Raw genomic sequence first — 18,557 nt, 5'->3', positions numbered from 1 at the left:
TTCCAGGGGTTTAGGCGTTTTTTTTCTGGGGTGCCCGATAACTGATGGTGGAGTCTTGTGGCTCTAAAGGTGCTGCTAGACTAAATGGTCTCAATTGGGAGAGGGTTTTTTTTCTTGGTTTCTGGACTGTCCAGGTTGTCTCACCTTGTCTTGTCTTTTGCAACAGAAGACGACGATGAATGCCGAATCTGGTATCATGACGCAGTAGGCCAAGACTCAAAGATAAAGAGAGGAAAACCCCTTAGCAGACAATAGAATCAGATACAGTTCAAGCCAAGGCTACACTACAGGTACATGCTAGACTGACATGACAGACAGTGACTGCACAGTTGGCGGGTGGAGAGAACCACAGAGACGGGACGCCGCATCCCGCCTCTAACGTCCTTAGCTTTAGGTTTGGATAACGTTGTGTGGAAAGCTACCTGCCTGTCTGCCCGCTAGTTGCTGCAACGCAGATACTGTGTGGATGAACCCGATCAGCCTTGAGAGCAATCTACCCACCCATAAGCGGCACTGTAAGAAATGCCGGGTTCAATCCATGGCTGTGCTGGAGATTCGTGGGAGGCCGTCAATATGGATGTGACGAATGCAACCAGAAACAATCATTGAATTGCATAGCACAGCATATCTTAGCATCGTCATCTTCAAACCCAGGTCGGTATGACATACAGTGTCAAGGAGGGCTGGGTTGCTGAGGGAATGAATGCCTCCCTGTACCAGTAATAACTCTAGCAGAGATGAGGGCTGCGGCAGTGCAATATCATGCAGGAAAAGTCTCCATTGTTAGTGCAAACTCCCTGCCACCCAAGGAAATGTCACCCAAAGTCAGCCCACACATAACAGCCAATACGCAGAACCATGTAATACAAGTTGTCCGTCGGACTCAGCCCAGTCCGTACGGGTACAGCCACTTTAACCTTGCATGAGCCATGTCTTGAGATCGCATCACACTCCGTCTTTGGTCGGTAACAATTCATAGAATAGAGAAAAATCACAAGTTGTTGGCACTGTATTTTGATAACGTGATTGCATACATAGCATGATGTGACATGGCATGTGAGGCCCTCAGACAGATAGATACATCCATCTCCTCTACACAACAGATTGAAATACATCAGTGCGAACTGGTAATGTTAATTAAGTAGTTGCCTTCTACGAAACTCTTTGCCCTTCTTTGATATGCAATGCAGATGCAATTCAGCCACCGTCACATCACTGAAAAACCTGAATTCATTTCCTGCATCTCGCTTTACTGAGTATAGTATAGCACAGGCTCGATCTGACGATCATCAACTCACGGTTCACTGCATATTCTATTATTACTCTCCCTCTCAGGTGTCTTTTACCAGGTAATGTACTCCGTACTGTAGCTTTATTAGACTTTTCACCTACCTGCTGACGGCACGGGAAAACTGCCCCAGGATACCGTTCCTGGCTGGCATAAGACGTTGCAGTGGTAATCTCTCTACCGGTCCACATTTTATAATTCCATAAATAAAACCGCGCGGCCAATGGACAATGCCCAAGACTCTCTCAACCTGAGAATACGATGCGGCATGTCCCATTTTTGTAGCAATCAGCGAGTTTTGTTGACAAGTGAAGTGAGTGCATGGTCAGCAGTTGAAAAATAAACTCTCCACTTTGTTGTTATTGCAGTCGTCGTCATCCCCCATCCTAACCACCATACACCTTGCACTTGGGATACTAATCAAGGCAAGCGCATCTCCTATTCGAGACCTTTAACCGCGATTCTCGCATAATATCTATCTCAGGCTAACTTGGCCAAGCTTTTTTGGTGGTGTGCATCCATGTTTCTTTAATTCGACATGGAGGGCAACTGCGGTATAGGGCTAGCAGAGCCTCTTTTTTAGATCGTTTCTTCTCTGGTCATTTGAGGCCTGCTACCCCCAACCCGACAGCTTGATGATATGCGGCTGTGTTGCCGTTGGAATGCATGGCACGCATTTACTTGACTCAATTTGACTTTGCTATCCGGCCACTGTTCAACGTATAACAAACGGCCTTAAAACTCAATGTCTTTGATTGGTGCAAGTCAAACCAACCGGTGAACACGGTGGATTAATTCTTGGGTCAGGATGCTATGAAGATCAGGGACGCCGACTAAATTTAGGACAACTATGCAGAAAATAGCACAATGAATGCCGATCTTATTTATTATCTCCGAGATTCCCAGTATATCTCCCAAGTTCCCAACTAGCTACCAACTAATGTGAACACTTCTCAAGATCGTCACTCCGACAAACAATAAGGCTTACTTACCCATATACGGTTACTGTCTGCTCCTCAATAACTAAACCTTGCCATGCTTTCTTCGGAGCCTCGCTAAAGGAAATCAAGATCCCACGAACCCCATCCATATCCTAGCACCGATTCCTCGTTTACGCCTGCATCATCTGAATTCGCTCCATTCAACCATAATGCATTAGCCGATGATTGTTGCTGCGCTACAGCGCCGACTTGACTAATCCGATCGACATCTTGTATCTCCTGAGAATACTCGATCGATTGAAAGCATGTCGCCTTACCCAGGAACTGGTGCAGTAATTCCGTGAAGCTGACAACGCATGGCCTAACCAACTCTTCCATTGTCTCCCCAGTTGCTGTGCCAAAAAACGTCGTGACCATGCCCCCTGGTCCTGTAACAATATCCACAAATTGCTGTAGTATCTGGGCTGCCTCTCGTGCCGTCGTCCATCCTTGTGGAAACGCTTCGAGAAGCGTGACAAGAATAATTAAATCGTTCTGGGCTACGAAAGGGGTTCGCCCTTGACCAGCTGTAAAGCCAGACATCAATATCAATCCCACTGGCAGTAGCCGACTCAACGTGACCCTGTTCAATGGTAACTGACGTTGTTGAAGGAGAGCCGAGTTGGCTCGAAGTTGTTTGCTGGCAAATTCAAGCTGTTCTTTGCTAGTAACAGCTGGCGGTGAGACTGAACTGTTGAAGTGATTTGGGAAGTAAAGAAAAACAAGCAAATGGTAATACTGTGCACTCATCCAGGTGACGCTACTGTGGATAGGTAGGTTGTCTGCTTCCATAGGCGACATGAGGCAGCCGTTACTATACCAATCTTCTATTTCGGACCGCAGGCTGTTCAGTATTGCTCGTCTGTCTGCAGGACCCAAGCGCGAGGTTTCCGCATTCCGCTGAAAGTGTATCGTGTTTAGGATCCGATACTCCAGTTGTCTGAGTTGAATAATATGCCGACTAGTCTGTAGATTGCGAGCATATGTAGCTCTGTCTGGACCGGCAAATTCTTCTACTGTGAGACCCGGGAGTGGAACATCAGCATGTTCGTCTGTCAACGCTGCTGGAAGGCCCTGCGACGCCGACATCATGCGGTCAAGCACAAATATGCTCCAATACAGCCGGTGCCTGAGCTCAGTCTCGACTGCTGTCCGTGGCATCTCGTCCGGACGAGTAAGACCGATAACCATGGCCTGTCGTGCTGCGATACCAACAATAAAGTATGCGGAGATTGCAGCCGGATCAAAAAGGGAGTACAATCCCAACAGAACAAGGATCCGTACCGACTCAATACTCTCATTGCAGAGACACTCCTGGATGATGTCTGGATAAACTACATCGAATTGTCGTGCTGTGTCGTTTGGGATCTGCCCGGCCCGCACGAGCGACGTGCACCCAATCGCCATGACGAGATACAGCAATGTCATGGGCGGATCTTGATCCGCAGGAGATGCATCCCCTAGAGTCTCAAGATCTCGCCGTATTCTCGCCTGGTCGACAAAGGGATACGCTCTGTTCACATGGCGGAAGAAGGCATCGACGAAGCGACACGGTGCAATATCAGGAGGTAAAGCCTGCCGAGCGATCAACCTTCGTCTCGTGGTTGATCCCTCGGTTGACCCCTGATAGGGTGAGAAGTGGCTACTGGAGGTTCGCACACTGCCTGGATCCCTCTCTTCCACAGGTGTTTCAGTGTTTTGCTGTCCTGCCAGCGTCTCATCATGCCTGCGTAGTGGAGGTTGGGCAGCAGTTGCATCTAGTGGAGGAGTGTTTGGGACTAACACTCGCGGAATGTGAGGCGATCTGCTCTCCGGATTTGTGATGACTCCTATACCGTTCTGTGGCCCTCGACCAAGTATACTCACCAGATCAGCTCCTGTCTCTATCCCGCCTAACCTACTCTGTGGACCCGGTGGCAGGAGATTTTGATCGATGTACTGACTCAACCATTCTACCCGAGAGCGCAACTGGTGTATCTGAGCCTCAGCGTTGGCTGTCGGGCTGGTATATGAGCACCGCTGACCAGCAGTAGCGCAAAGAGAGCAGACAGGAAAGGTACGGCTACACTTCTTTTTAAAGCTGCGGCATCGATCGCAGGCTGGCGGTGTGGTTTTTGCACCTGAGGTGCGAGTGCCAGATGCTTGTTGGGTAGCAGAAGTATGATACTGTCCACGGGCTTGCGCTTCTCGCTGATCAGCAGATACTGGAGGTGAAGCGGATCGGGCCCGACCGACGGCCCCAGGAGACGGTGACAGCCTGCGGAGGCGGAAGCGGTGGATCGAAGCCTTCATTTCAGCTGCCATTTTGGGTAGTTGTCGCTGTTTCTGTTGGCATGATTGGTATGCAGTCTCTGACAGGGCAAAAGGGTGGTAGGCGTTATAATCTACGAAGTGTCTCTCGCGTGAGATATCGGAATCAGATATCCTTCAACAAAAAAGCAGGCGAAGAAAACTTGTAATCGTTTAATTCAACGATAAGATAGAGCTCGCAGTGATGGTTCGTGGAGCCAAGAAAGATTCGCCATGATGGCTGCTGTTGATCAAGCCAATGATGGTAGACTAGATTGCGTGCTTGGGAAGAGGATGTTATCATTACCCTGTATGAAGTCTTTAGCTAACGGTAAAGGGCAATCCGCAGAGCCACAAAAGTATTGGTCTGATCACCTAGAAAACACACCAAGATGCGAAAGGAAGAGAATGAGTTTGAGGTTATCGCCAACCCGTATCTCTATTTCAACACCCGGAACGCAGGTATTAGTTGTATCTCTTAAAAACGGAAAGAAGATCTGGCGGCGGCCTGGCTCCGATGCCCGGAGTCGGGATCGCGCGGAGGCCGACCGGGATTACCGAAAGCGGCAACACCATCTAATGAGGCAATCGTTCGACATACGAATTGATGAGTTAGTAGTGAGGCTATTTTGCGGAATCCATCGGCAGCTTTTGTTATCAGTTGTCGAATCAGCTGGGAAGCTGTTTATAAGAAGATTGAATGAGGTTGTTCGAGAATCTAGTTCTTATTTGTCTTGACCTCTTCAACTTACTTTCATCTGACACGACGGTATTATTTTAGACAATTACTAACTTCTCTATATGATTGTGACTTGGAACAGTCTCATTATTGCATCTTGATGTACGACAGATACCCTTCAATCTCAGCTTGTTTCTGAAGACACATTCAATCTGAAAGAATGGCTCTGGCAGATAAACTCGACGTTCGTCGCATTGCCATCATAGGTGCTGGCCCTAGTGGCCTTGCAGCTGCCAAGTAACCACCCTCAACACCATATACATGCCGAGTTTTCAACTGATGACACTCCCAGATATCTTCTCGCAGAAAAGAAGTTCTCCAAAGTTCGTATCTTCGAGCAACGTGCCACAGCAGGCGGCGTATGGAATTACACTCCTCTAGCCCGCGAGCAGGGCTTCTCAGTTCCTAGGACTCAACCTAGTTATGCGGCAGATCAAGCCCTTTGGCCTAACGATCATGGGGATGTTGAATTCATGTCTCCTATTTACGATCTTCTTGAAACAAACATTCCGCATTCGCTCATGAGGTACAGCGACAAAGAATTTCCCAAGGGTTCTTCTTTGTTTCCTCGTCATAGCGTTGTGCTGCAGTACCTCAAAGACTACGCCCAAGAGATCACTCCTCACATTTCATTTCAGACTCAGGTTTTGAATATTGATAAGCCGAGGTCAGATCACTCACAATCGTGGTCAGTTGAGGTGCTTGACCTGAAGTCCAACAAGGTCATCAAAGAAGAATATGACGCTGTTGTGGTGGCGAGTGGACATTACAACGATCCTTTCATCCCTGATATAACCGGCCTCACCGAGTTTGATAAGAAATACTCGGGTGTCATTTCGCATTCCAAGTTCTATAGAAGACCCAATGACTTCAAGGACAAGGTACGTTGGTTTGATATCTTTTTTGGGACAATTTGCTCATAATCAAGTAGAAAGTCATTGTTGTTGGCAACTCTGCATCTGGTGTCGATGTGAGCGCGCAACTTTCTAATGTTGCAAAGCACCCCATCTTCATCTCAGAAAAGGAAAAGTCGACAGTGGTAGCCCCTACAAAAGAGCCATGGGCAGCCGGCGTTCCCGAAATAGTCGAGTTCCTCCCCGAGCAGCGCGGTGTCCGCTTTGCCAACGGCCAAGTCGAGAATGACATTGATGCTGTGATATTCTGTACTGGATTCCACTATTCGTACCCCTTCCTCAAGTCTCTCGATCCTCCCGTGGTTGTTCCCAGTGGCGGACACGCAGCGCATCTATGGGAACACATTCTCTACACTGCAGACCCAACTCTCTCATTCCTTAGTGTCCCGCAACGAATTGTCCCTTTCCCCGTCGCCGAGGCACAGAGCGCTGTGATTGCCCGCATATGGTCTGGTCGTCTGAGCCCTCCATCTGAAGCCATGATGGAAGCATGGGTGGAAGAGCAGCACGAAAAGAAAGGAGAAGGCAAGGCTATTCATGTCATGGCTTTCCCTGAAGACGTCGACTACGTCAATCGCTTACATGGGCTAAGCAAGGCAGCACCAAGAGCTCCTGAACTGGGTCTCGAGAATGAAGGACAAGGCAAGTTGCCTCCATACTGGGGACTTGACAAGAGGTGGGTGCGAGAGAGAGTGCCAAAGATCAAGCTGGCAAGCAGAGCAGCGGGCGAGAAGAGGCACGAGCTGAGGAGATTGGAAGACCTTGGTTTCGATTATGAGGAGTGGAAGAGGACTGTCGAGGAAGGTGAAAGGCTCTTCTAAACCGAACATGAGTTTTGAATAGACCATGAGATATTTTTTCATTGTTGAAATGTATTATTACCAATTTATAATAAGCTAGATATGCGCAGTCAATAAAGCGCTGCCCCCTTTTTACACACACGCCATCCTCATTATTTTTTAGTTGTCTGCAGTCTTCTCGTTGCCCGGAATCACACCCTCTCCCTCATTTGCTTCGTTATTTTCGTCGTCGCGTCGCTTTAACGATTTAAGGCCAGTCTTATGCTCCTTGTGTTCCTTGCTAAGGTTAACCTGCTTGATCATAAGACTGATGACAAGCGAAAGACCAGCAAAGCATGTGTACACGATGTACATGGTTCGTAGACTGTGCCAGAATGCTGTCTTGGCTACCCTGCCATCTTCTCCTGTCAAAGACCCTACAAGTTCCACACTACCGGCTGCGTTGGCTCCAGAGAGTCTGCTGGCGAGACTAGGGCCTAGTTCCTCCTCGAGCTTTGGATACTGCTTCTCCATCTCATTGTTGAAAATGACACCGCCTACTACGACAGAGATGGAAGTGCCCAGCTGACGAATAAAAGAGAAGCATGAAGTTGCGGAACCAATGTCTCGCGGCTCGACGTTGGTCTGAATTGCGATTAGGGGGGCCTGGAAGTTGGGACCGATACCGATTCCAGCGACGATCTGAAATATGATGATCTTGACCCAGTTGGCACGCGGTTCAAGGTCGATAAACAGGCCAAACCCGATAACGGTTACAAAAAAGCCCATCACGATGGCGAGCTTGTACTGTCCTGTCTTCTTGATATAGATACCAACTCCAGCCGAGATAAACGACAGAGACAGCACGTATGGAAGAAGGTAGACTCCAGAAAGCAGCGAAGAGGCACCGAGAACACCCTGGTAGTAGAGCGGAAGCCAGTAACTACCAGACATGAAGACGAATGCGTGAGTAAAGCCAACTCCGTAAGAGGCAATGCTGTTTCGTGTGCTGAAGAGCCGTAAAGGAAGAACAGGGAACTTGGCAACCTTCCACTCGTATAAAAGGAAAAGCCCAATGACAAGAATGCCAAAGACGAGAAGACAAATAGTCGTGGCAGAGTTCCAAGGAAACGAGACCCCGCCAAATTCAAGGCCCAGCAACCACATAACGGTGCCGCCAATGATGAGAATGCTGCCGGGCCAGTCCAGAGCCATGAGACCCTCCTTCATCGGCGTGCGAGGGTTGTGTAGCTTTAGAAAAAAGACGAGAATCACAAAGGCAACGGCGCTGATGGGAAGGTTGATGTAGAAACACCATCGCCAGGTGACCTGGCTAGTAAAGACACCGCCGAGAATAGGTCCAACTGCAGATGCCAACGCCCAAACCATGCCGAGAATGCCAAAGTACATGCCTCGGTTTCGTATGGAGAAGAGATCGCTAATAGCGATATTGGGCAGCACAATAAGACCACCTCCGCCAATGCCTTGGATGGCACGCGCAGCAATGAGCATGCCCATACTGTTACTCACGGCGCACAACAGAGAACCAATCCAGAAGATGACCGCCGCAGCGAGGAGAACGGGCTTGCGGCCAAAAATGTCCGAGATCTTGCCCCATGTCGGCACAAACGAGGCGTTGCCCAGCAGGTAAGCACTTCCTATCCAGACGTAACCTTGACTCGAGTTGAACTCATTAGCGATGGTGGGAACCGCGGTGGTGATGATGGTTGTATCCAAAGCGGCGAGGAACAGTGCCAGGCACAGAGCGCTGATGATCAATATGTTCTCCGACCTGGTCCGTCCGGCCTCGGGATCCTCAGCCCCAGGCGCTCCGGGTAACGGGCTGCTGCCGGCCGGCGCGGTTGCGGCTCCATCTTGGGTTGCTTCGGCAGCTGCTGTAGGGTTGTTGGAGCCTGCATTTATCCCATCTCTTTCCACGTCAAGAGTGCTGTCCGAACTTGTCCTGTGCTCTGGCGTCGGCGCTGAGACGGCCATTGTTGCCGTGCAAGTTGTAAGCCTCGTAGGCCACTGATGAAGGAATGGAGAAATCCCCTTTTCTCTCCCTTTTGCAATTTGAAATCCAAGTTGAAAATCGTAGACGTAGTAGCAGTAACGATCCTTGTTCGGGGGCCGGCGTGTACCGAACAGTGATTGCTAATCAGGGATTGGATTGTGTTGTAGTATTGGAAACGCAGCTCCCTGCTGTGTGGTTCATATGCGTTCACTATGCACGAATATGTAAGGATACCTTTCTAGCAAAGTATGCATGCATGGGAGAAAGAGGTCAGTCACTCAGGATGAGGCGAGATGAGATGAACAAGGCCATTGTGATTCATTCTCCACCGAGAACGGTCTATGACTAGGTACTGTTAACTAAATAAATCGCAGATCAAGACCAGGGATAGAATGATTGAACAGCTCGTTAAATCCGAGGCGCGAGACCGAAATCAGAGTAATTCGGCGGAAACGTGCCGGGTTGTCGACTCGTGGAGGGTGGAGAAATAATTCCGTTGCAATGAAAATAAAGGCGTCAACGACACTGAGAGACTGGGTGGTGTGGAGTAGATATATTATTGCCGGTGTATAATTCCGTCAACTTTTACGTATTTTCAGACTTGTCTTACAACCTTCTGAATAGAGACAAGCACCAACGGGTCTACCTTGGAGAAAACTAGAACTAGAGACTGAATGGAAGATACCATGTACTATTATTTTACACTCTCATCAAGTCCGTTTCAAAATTTGGGGATTGTGAGAAACCTTCATAATTTACGTATTCATCCATTGCTGATTCCTCTTCCACTTTACTCAACTTGCATGCCCGATTAGAATATCTTTGTAATACTTTCCCTTGAAATGACACTATTCTGTCGCTCGTCACGCCTGACGCGGAAGAAACTGTCACAGAAATCGCTACACCTCATATGTCGCAAAAAGTCCTCGTCGTGAGTGATGACAATAAGCTGGAAGTTGCTCTGAGCCTGACGAGCTTTGATGATCATGTGCAAGCTTTCTGCCAGACTCTTGATATTGTCGCGATCCAGGTTGGTTGTAGGCTCGTCCAGCGCAATGAGACCACAGTTGACACCGAATGATTCAGCCAGTGCTAAACGAATGATGATGGATGCGAGCACCTTTTGTCCAGCAGAACATCGGCCACGCATATCCATCTCGGTGTCTTGCTTCACCATACAGAGTCGATAGTTGTAGTTTCGTTTGCCTGTGTTTGACTCATTATCCGAGCGGATGAGGATTGTGTCAATGTCGGTTCCTTGGTAGGTACTCTGCCATAATTCGCCGGCGATGCGATTTATCTCAGCCATCTTCATTGAGTGGAACTGCATCACAGCTTTGTCAACAGCCGAGCTACACTGGGCCAGATCCTCAATAGCGGCTTTGGTTGTCTCCACACGGATATGCGACTCTCGGTACTTTTTCTTGGCGTCCTTGTAATCCATTTCCCACTCTTGAAGTAATCTTCCAAGTTCCTCGTCCTTGGTTTTCATAGTTCCCATCACGGAACCACGCTCTGCCAGAAGACGATTGTAGTGATTCTCTTGCATACGGGCCTCAGCTTGAAGACGTTCGTAGTCCTCATCAGCATTGCGCTCCTCTAGCTCGGCGATCTCTTGACGGATGACATCGATAGTACGAAGATTCTTGCGATAGTTGAGATTGTCTTTGATGTTCTTCTTCTTACGGTCTCCGTTGTCAATGTCTTGCTTTAGCTTGTTTGTACGGACCGTGAGATCTGTAACCTCCTTTTCGGTACTCGCGATCGTCTTCTCGAGCGTGGCAATGGCCCTCTGGTTGGATGCCAGGTTAGAGGGACCGCCACGATCGATGTAGCCCTGGATATCAGCATCCATCATTTTCATCTCATTGACCGAGTTTGCGACGTTGTCACGGGCGTCAACAATAACCTGCTCCTTGGCCCGACCACGCCGGAGAACTTCATCACGAGCAGACCTTGCCTCTGTAATGCTGGGTTCGATTGTCTCCAACTCATCGTCGGCGCGCTGAATGACGTCTCGTTGGTGGGAGACTTCTTCCTTCAGTGCCTGGATCTGGTTTTGCAGATCTTGCTTCTTGTCTAGCTGACCGGCTGCACGGCTGATCTTATTTCTCAGCTCACTCTTTTCTAGCTCGAGAGAGTTGAGCTGATCTTTTGTACGTTGGCGGTCCGTAGTCAACTTTGAGATACGGTTCTTGAGAGTTCTCATCTGATCAGACAAGCTAGCCTGGAGTTCATGGATCTCATCAGGGCTTCGAGTTGCTCCGCCTGACATCTGCTGGGACATGATGCGGTCAACCTGGGTTTCCGACTCGGCAATGTCTCTGATGGTTTGCGTGATGTTGGCAACAGTCTTGGACATGTCCTCCAGGTCTTTCTGCTTCTCCTCCTCAGTCGATACGATAGACGCTTGCTCTTCAACTTGTCTCTCCAAGGCGTCGAATTCTGCCTCTGCAGTCTTGCACTCTTCGCGGAGAGAAGGCAGTTCAGCCGTCAATCGCTCGTATGTATCGTAAGAACCCCGCACAGATCGCAGCTTCTCGAGACTCGAAACCATCTCTTTGAGATCCTTTTCTGTGTCAACCTTGCCCTTCGGGTCAAGATGCTTGTCTATCCTCTTGCTCAACCGTTCCATGCCCGCAGCTTGACTCTCGTCGAAGTGACGATCACAAAGCAAACATTTCCGCTTTGTGTCCAGTAGACGCTTGCATTTGGTGTAATAATCCACGAGTGCGTCGAAGAGACTAAGGTCATTGCGCAATTCCTCGACCTGCGATTCAGCAGCCTCGACTTCTTCCTTGTAATCATCGACGATAGCGTTGTCACGGACCGTGAGAAGGGCATTGACCACTTGTTGTTGACAAGCAGCTGCCTCTTTTGCCTTCTTATCGCGGGACTCTTTGGTGGTTCTCAGGCGGAAATCTACTTTTTGTTGCTTTTGCCGAGTCTGATCGCGCCGCTTCTGAGCCTCAGCAACAACTTTGTTCTGGCCTCTAACCAATGCTTGAAACTTGGATTCCAAGGTTTGTGGCTCCCAATCACTGCCAAGGACCTTGTCCAGCTTAGGCTTCCAGGTACTTGTCAGGGTGTCAAGTTTGCGCTTGCGGTCGTTAAGTTCCTTCCTCCTGTAGTCAAGCTGGGCTCTTTCGGACGCAAGACGAGTACACTCAACGAGCTCTCTACCAAGCCTGTCGTTTTCACTCTCGAGTGAGTGCAGCTTATCGTTTTCGTCCGATAGTTGCCGGTCCCAATCCGCATTCTCATAAGTCTTCTGGGCTGTTTTGAACCTGCTATCAAGATCTTGCATCTGCCCATCGAGTACAGCTTTGGCACCCTCGTCAACGTCGATCTGGCTCGACTCATTTTGCAGCACCGCAGTGCGCTTTTCAATAGCGCTCATTCGTTGTTTGGCTGACACACGATCTTGAATGCGGGCAGCTTTGCGGCCCTCCAGCTCCGTGATGACACCGGTAGCCTGATCTAATTCGGAAGAGTTCTCCTTCTGCAAGCGCTCCAGTTCCCTTTTCTTCTCAGCAAGGAGCTTCTGAAGGCGGTCATTAAATGACTTGACTTGGCTTTCGGAGAGATCCCCATCAAAGCCAGAGAAACCATAAGACTGAGCGGATTCTTGGATCATCTCCTTTTGTATCTTTAATTGACGTTCGTATTTGTCTTTGTCCGACTGATGCTTGCCTTGCTCGGAAAGCTTAGTAGAGAGTTCCTTTCGTGATTGTCCCAGTTCCTTCTGCAACTCATTGTACTGAGCCTTGTTTTGGTCGGCATCGTCTTGGAGGTGTTGCATACGATCCTCATAATGTGCTAGATCGCTTTCCAATTTGCCATCGTCATCATGGAGCTCGTCAATAGTGGACTTCAACTCTTTAACCGCCTCTTCTCTGTACTCAAGCTGCTCGCGCTTTGTGTCGAGGTTTTGCACGATCGCAAGATGACTATTTGCCGTTTCCCGGGTGGTCTTGATTTTCTCTTGAGTTTCTTCCATCTCAGCACTGATGGACTCGCAAGTCTCACGAGACCCTTCGATTTCAGCTTGCAAGGCCTTCATCCTCTTCTCAGCACGGTCACCCCGATCCTTGTTTACTTTGTTGTGAGCCTCGTCGTTCTGAAGCTTGCCCAATTGTTCAACTTGCTTCTTTCGAAGCACTTTGAGGTTGTCGATGGCTTTAGTATATTTCATAGCCTCGAATATTTCATCGAAACGTTTCTTCAAGGCGGCTGGCTCACTCAACGGCCAGAGAGACTCGTCTTGGTGGCAGAAAATGACAGCATCAAGAATTGCAGGCGATACACCAAGGCGCTCTGGTATCATCTCATCCATCTGGGCCTGTCGGGTTGATGTGGTTGTTCGTTCCCCGTTGTTCACAACGACAAGTGAGCTGTCCAGGGTCTTCTGAGAGCGGGTTGTCTTCTTGACAGTAAGCTGTACACTTCGAGTCGCGACATGTTGACGGTCGTTGATGGATCGGAATTGTAGTTTCACTTGGGCCAAAACCTCTTTCTCACCACAAAGCTGCAATGTGTTAGCGGACGTGTGGCATGTCAAGGATGAAATAGTATGAAAGTACCTTGGGGTCATGGATGAAAGCACCGCCCTTGCTGTTAGGCGGCAACTCGCCAGTGGTGGCATACTTCAAACATTCGATAATCGTCGTCTTACCGGAGCCGTTGTAACCGACAATGAGAGTTAGAGGGGTATTGAACTGAATAGCCTCTCGAACAGAAGGGCTGAAAGATCGGACACCCGAAATCGAAAGCTTATCGATTCTAGACATGGTGATGACTACCACATTAAGGGGACGTGACGGGTACAAAGGCTATATGTACGACCTTGACAATTGACTCATCTACAGACTGAGAACTGTAGCACACAAATCACACAAAAGTCGATGTCACAGGTGGATGACCTTGAGAGTGTTGCACTAGCTTGGACCAGGTAGCCAGTAGAGTTGACGGGTAACGCGACAAGGAAGGAGAGACGCGTTGAGAGGTTCGGAGTTGAGAGCAGCTGATGCGTGAGCACGTGCTTCAAATTTACCCGTGATTTTGGCGAAACACGGTACGTATTCCCATCATGGGTGAAGCGGGCAGACCCAAAAACCAATGGTAGCCACCTCGAATGGGTAGACTGAGGACGGTGAACTGCCTGCCCGTCTAGGTCCCATGTTCACTAATCATTAATTTGGAGCTGGAGTCAGTTTCAGACGTTTGCTCAACGAAACTTTGACGATATCTATCATATTGCCCTGACCTTGAGGCACCATCATGACAAGTATTCGAGGTTTTCATAATTTAATGGAAACACCTGAAAGATTACGTCTTTTCGACGTCAGAGGATTGAGGACAAGTTTCGAGGACCCTGAACCGTCTGTGGCGAAAGAAAACCAGTCGCAGTCGTGGCGCCACCCCATTTTGAACCCGCAGACCAGACCGTCAGTCTCCAGGAAATGCTTGGCTATGGATCTAGGCCAAGAAAGGTTTCAAGCATGGGATGCATTTGACACTAAAAACAGTGGAGGGGGCACTAGCCGTACACCTAAACTTGTAGAGGCTGAAAGGTGATTATTGACGGTAGCACAAGGTCGTAACCAAAAGTTGGGTTTCCTTGGTTGAGATACGAAGGAATGTAGTCCAATAGCTGATATGTGCAGGTACGGTGGCAAGTTTGTGCTGCAGCGGATATGTATCAGGCATTGAGAATGGCATGAGAGACATTATATGCATGTCTCGACAAAGTAAAATATCTGACTTTTTTCTTTTTCTTTTTTCTTGTGATCTGGTGCTTATCAGGCAGGACAGGATGGGAACCCCGGAATTGCCCCGCGATGATTCCCCTGAGAGCTAAACATCTCGGGAATCATGATATCATAGAAGAATCGAATTCTCGCTGCCAAGTCTTGACTCTTGAATGAGACACCATATAAACATTGGTAAGCCACTTGTGGATGAGCAACGCCACTAGCTTGCTGTTTGCTGGACCCTCAAGACCCTCCAGCTTCCAAGACGGCCTAAGGGTGCGCTAAGAAGATACATGCTTCCATAGTATCCAATGAAAATTGTCGGAGACACTCCAGTATGACTTTTATCCGCTTTTCTCGGGGGAGAACCTCCGGTCAAAGGCTCTACATTGGTCAAAGAGTTGGACAAGTGCCCATGAGGCTAAAGACAGGACAGGGACTCCTGCCGAGAAGCTTCGGGCACAAGAGGTGACGTTTCATGCCCAAAATCCCATGTCTGCAAGAATCCAGTTTTGCAAAAGTGCCATGTTTTGGTGTTCAACTCACTGATACACCTGTCTTGTGCTTGTAGTGCCTTAGTTACTTGACTGTCCTGCCCTGCTGCGCTTGTCATCCGATCCAAAAGTAAAGGGGAAATAATAAAGCTCGCTCCAGTCTCTTGTTTATAGGAAGCGGACCATTCTTTGTTCTTGACGCTACAAGTAAGTGCCTACCTAGGTGAATTGCAACTTTTGATGTCGTATCGCGGTCTCTCATCTCATTTCATTTCATCTTGTCCCGTCCCATTTCGTCTTCAACATACCCGTCCAAACTTTTCCATGTTTTGATTCTTGCACATAAGATATCTACCTGCTTGGTGTTGTCATATGTCAGACGCCTACCTTATTCAGGGTCCAGTCTATCGGACAGGTAATTTGAGTCTTTTGTACATATCGTACAACCTTCCCTTCTATGGCTTTCACTCAATGACCCCTCTCCCTTCGCCCTATTCTTCCATGATGCCATTGTCCGCTCGAACCTTTTCTGACTCCCGACAGGCGTTTTCTACGATTCCCGTTGGCTTTTCCGTTCCTTGACTACTAACACACAAGTCTAGTACTCTTTGTTTTTCGTGGGGAGGGAAAGAAAGGTCGACATCTACCTGTTCCCGACGCTTGAACTTGGGGTATTGTGTTTGAGAAGTATTTTTCTTAAATTACACTAAAGACCATAGCTTAGAACAAAAAATCGCCTTTACGATCTCGAACAACCCCAGAACCGTCCAATATCTGTTTCATGGTCTTTTGGAGCATTTCCCCTCATGATTAACGTCGCCAATCCTTTATCTTTATCCTCCAATTCGACGACCGACCCCCAGCTCCTATCGTTGTCGCTGCCACATCCACTGAAGCGAGCGCTTACAGCCACGCCAGAGGCCACTGGAACTACCCTTCTTGGGCCTTTGCCAATGCAATTAAGCACACTCGACAGGCCGCAAACGTAACCTTGATAACCATGTCTCACGGACCTCCTCCGCCTCCTCCGCCTCATGGCGCCCCTCACCAAAACAACTTTGGCAACTTCTACGGTTTCAATCTCGATATCGGTTCTCTCCCTGACATGACAGGTGGCCAGGTCAATACTATCCCCTCCCCTGCGATGCTGTAGCCGGGGCTGCGGCCCTATAGCGTCCCCTCTCCTCGGCTTGGGCCATCGCAAACTCAATCTACGATCATTCCGGCTAACCCGATTTTGCAGATGGGTGCTGGTGGTCAGGATAACGATCTTATGTCAATGCTCGATAATAATATGCTTGGCAGCATAGACGACGTCCCCATGGGTCTCGAATCCGCTGATGATTCCAACATGAACGGCTCCTTTGGTAATGGTCAAACATCCACAGAAGAGTCGGTTGCGAGAGCCGAAAATCAATTCAACACGGCAGCCAACAACGTACCTGGCGCAGGGCCCCTCCCAGCTGGCGCGTTCGCACAGATGAATCTCGCTGGTGCCAGCACTCTTACCGAATTTACAAAGCGAAGAAACTGGCCCGCCAAAGTTGTGGAGGAGCTTAGAGACTTTTTGCAGATTCTTGATGCCAACGGTCGCATCAAGTTCGCGTCACCGAGTATTCTACAGGTCACCGGATATAGCGTGGATGAGATCCAAGACGTCTTTCTGAAGGATCTGATCCACCCAGACGACCAAGGTGTTTTCGTCGCAGAACTCAACGAATCTATCGCGTCTGGTAACCCGCTACGACTCTTCTACCGTTTCAAGAAGAAGGATGCCGAATATGCGATTTTCGAAACCGTCGGCCACGCTCATATTGCTGGCGCCAAATTTGCCCCGAACCCCAACAATCAATCGCCCTTCTGCCAAGCTGTATTTATGATGGCGCGTCCATACCCAACCAAAAACGCTGGACTTCTGGACTCTTTTCTCGAGCATAAGATCGAAAACGAACGATTGAAACGACGCATCGCCGAGCTCCGCCGCGAAGAGGAGGCTGAGAACGACGAGGCGCAGAAGCAATGGATGCAGAGCCAAGAGGGTAGATCAGACATGACGCCTTCTGAAGGAACAGGGGTATCGTCAAGCACCTTCTACCGTCCCAGTAGCGAGAGAGGGATGTCAGAAGCCGATAGAATGGCCCTCAATAAAGCACTCACGCGCGAGAACCTCGAAGGATCAGGCGGCAATCGCCAAGATTCCCTCAAAGATAAGATGGCACGTTATGAAGGGGCTTCTCATACGGACACAATCGAGATGCTTACGGGGTTGCGATATATTGAAGGCGAACGAAGCAGAGGAATCACAACGGGTAACGCAAGCCCGACTTTAATCAAGGGTGACGCAGGTATTGCAATTCCGATGGAGCGAGACCCACGAACAGGCGATAAGAAGAAGAAGCTCAAAACTTCTGAGGAATATGTCTGTACTGATTGCGGTAAGTGCCAGCCAGAGTGGATATTTTTATATTTGCATATTGATGCTAATAAAATCAGGCACGCTGGATTCTCCAGAATGGAGGAAAGGACCTCAAGGGCCCAAGACGCTGTGCAACGCCTGTGGACTACGATGGGCCAAGAGGGAGAAGAAGAGGACCACTAGCCACCCTCCGACAGTGGATCAATCGGTCGCCTAGACTCGACAGTCGCAAATGTGCCAAACAATTCTTGGCGGCGAGACGCACGCTCCGAACGAAACGAACCGGTACGAAAGAATAACGTATGGCGCGATACGGCAGGATTCGATTATAAACACGGTGCCTGGGGCACAACGGAGTCTGGGCTGATATTACAACTGCATTTTATACGGCGAAAGCGGGATATACGAGACGCTCACAGCCGGGGTTTTTTCTTCTTCATTTTCATTTCTATTTTCCCAATCCAAGGAGCTTGCTCATGGCTCAATTGGAAGCCTGTTACGACTGGATACTACCATACAGATACCATACCTGGGATGCAGGAGCACTTTGGCAGAGATAGTTGACGCGGGCGCCCTTGGAGCGCCACATATATGAATTGACGCATTGCCTAGATGACCGTGAGTGAATTCAAGCTTGAACAGGTAACCACCGATAATTTAATTCATCGACTCAGTATCAAAATCCGACATGCGTATAACTCAGGCTGTCTTTGTGACGCAGTTCAGCTGAAACGGGATCCATAACAGCTGAAAACAAGCAATGGCTAATGCTAAGGGTCCCACTACCCTACGAATCGATTGCGTATGTCTATCTAAGCTCCCCATAATTACAGCTTGTGCTGTACGTATAGCTGGGTCCACGTCAGACACGACCAACAATGGAGGTATGTA

At 48.9% G+C, this 18,557-nt stretch overlaps 6 protein-coding genes across 6 annotated transcripts; 2 read left to right on the top strand and 4 right to left on the bottom strand.

The window, feature by feature from the left end:
* Nucleotides 1-1,133: 1,133 nt before the first annotated feature.
* On the bottom strand, nucleotides 1,134-1,479 carry FGSG_11816 (uncharacterized protein; the record flags this gene model as incomplete). Its single annotated transcript, XM_011318117.1, has 2 exons — nucleotides 1,134-1,252; nucleotides 1,299-1,479. The coding sequence occupies 2 exons, from the start codon at nucleotides 1,477-1,479 to the stop codon at nucleotides 1,134-1,136; spliced, it is 300 nt and encodes a 99-aa protein (XP_011316419.1).
* Nucleotides 1,480-2,184: 705 nt separating this feature from the next.
* On the bottom strand, nucleotides 2,185-4,572 carry FGSG_00713 (uncharacterized protein; the record flags this gene model as incomplete). The annotated part of the gene is made up of 2 exons (XM_011318116.1): nucleotides 2,185-4,025; nucleotides 4,170-4,572. The coding sequence occupies 2 exons, from the start codon at nucleotides 4,570-4,572 to the stop codon at nucleotides 2,344-2,346; spliced, it is 2,085 nt and encodes a 694-aa protein (XP_011316418.1). The 3' UTR covers nucleotides 2,185-2,343.
* An 884-nt stretch (nucleotides 4,573-5,456) lies between these two features.
* FGSG_00712 (uncharacterized protein) lies at nucleotides 5,457-7,109 on the top strand (the record flags this gene model as incomplete). The annotated part of the gene is made up of 3 exons (XM_011318115.1): nucleotides 5,457-5,533; nucleotides 5,589-6,177; nucleotides 6,228-7,109. The coding sequence occupies 3 exons, from the start codon at nucleotides 5,457-5,459 to the stop codon at nucleotides 7,029-7,031; spliced, it is 1,470 nt and encodes a 489-aa protein (XP_011316417.1). The 3' UTR covers nucleotides 7,032-7,109.
* A 60-nt stretch (nucleotides 7,110-7,169) lies between these two features.
* Nucleotides 7,170-8,984, bottom strand: FGSG_11815 (uncharacterized protein; the record flags this gene model as incomplete). Its single annotated transcript, XM_011318114.1, has 1 exon — nucleotides 7,170-8,984. One exon carries the CDS (start codon nucleotides 8,982-8,984, stop codon nucleotides 7,170-7,172), a length of 1,815 nt encoding a protein of 604 aa, XP_011316416.1.
* Nucleotides 8,985-9,814: 830 nt separating this feature from the next.
* Nucleotides 9,815-13,793, bottom strand: FGSG_11814 (uncharacterized protein; the record flags this gene model as incomplete). Its single annotated transcript, XM_011318113.1, has 2 exons — nucleotides 9,815-13,531; nucleotides 13,587-13,793. 2 exons carry the CDS (start codon nucleotides 13,791-13,793, stop codon nucleotides 9,815-9,817), a joined length of 3,924 nt encoding a protein of 1,307 aa, XP_011316415.1.
* A 2,457-nt stretch (nucleotides 13,794-16,250) lies between these two features.
* Nucleotides 16,251-17,883, top strand: FGSG_00710 (cutinase palindrome-binding protein; the record flags this gene model as incomplete). The annotated part of the gene is made up of 3 exons (XM_011318112.1): nucleotides 16,251-16,370; nucleotides 16,494-17,685; nucleotides 17,744-17,883. 3 exons carry the CDS (start codon nucleotides 16,251-16,253, stop codon nucleotides 17,881-17,883), a joined length of 1,452 nt encoding a protein of 483 aa, XP_011316414.1.
* Between the last annotated feature and the right edge of the window lie 674 nt (nucleotides 17,884-18,557).

This window comes from Fusarium graminearum, chromosome 1 (genome assembly GCF_000240135.3).
Source record: "Fusarium graminearum PH-1 chromosome 1, whole genome shotgun sequence".
Taxonomy (NCBI): Eukaryota; Fungi; Ascomycota; class Sordariomycetes; order Hypocreales; family Nectriaceae; genus Fusarium; species Fusarium graminearum.
This window is presented reverse-complemented; position numbering and strand designations above follow the sequence as displayed.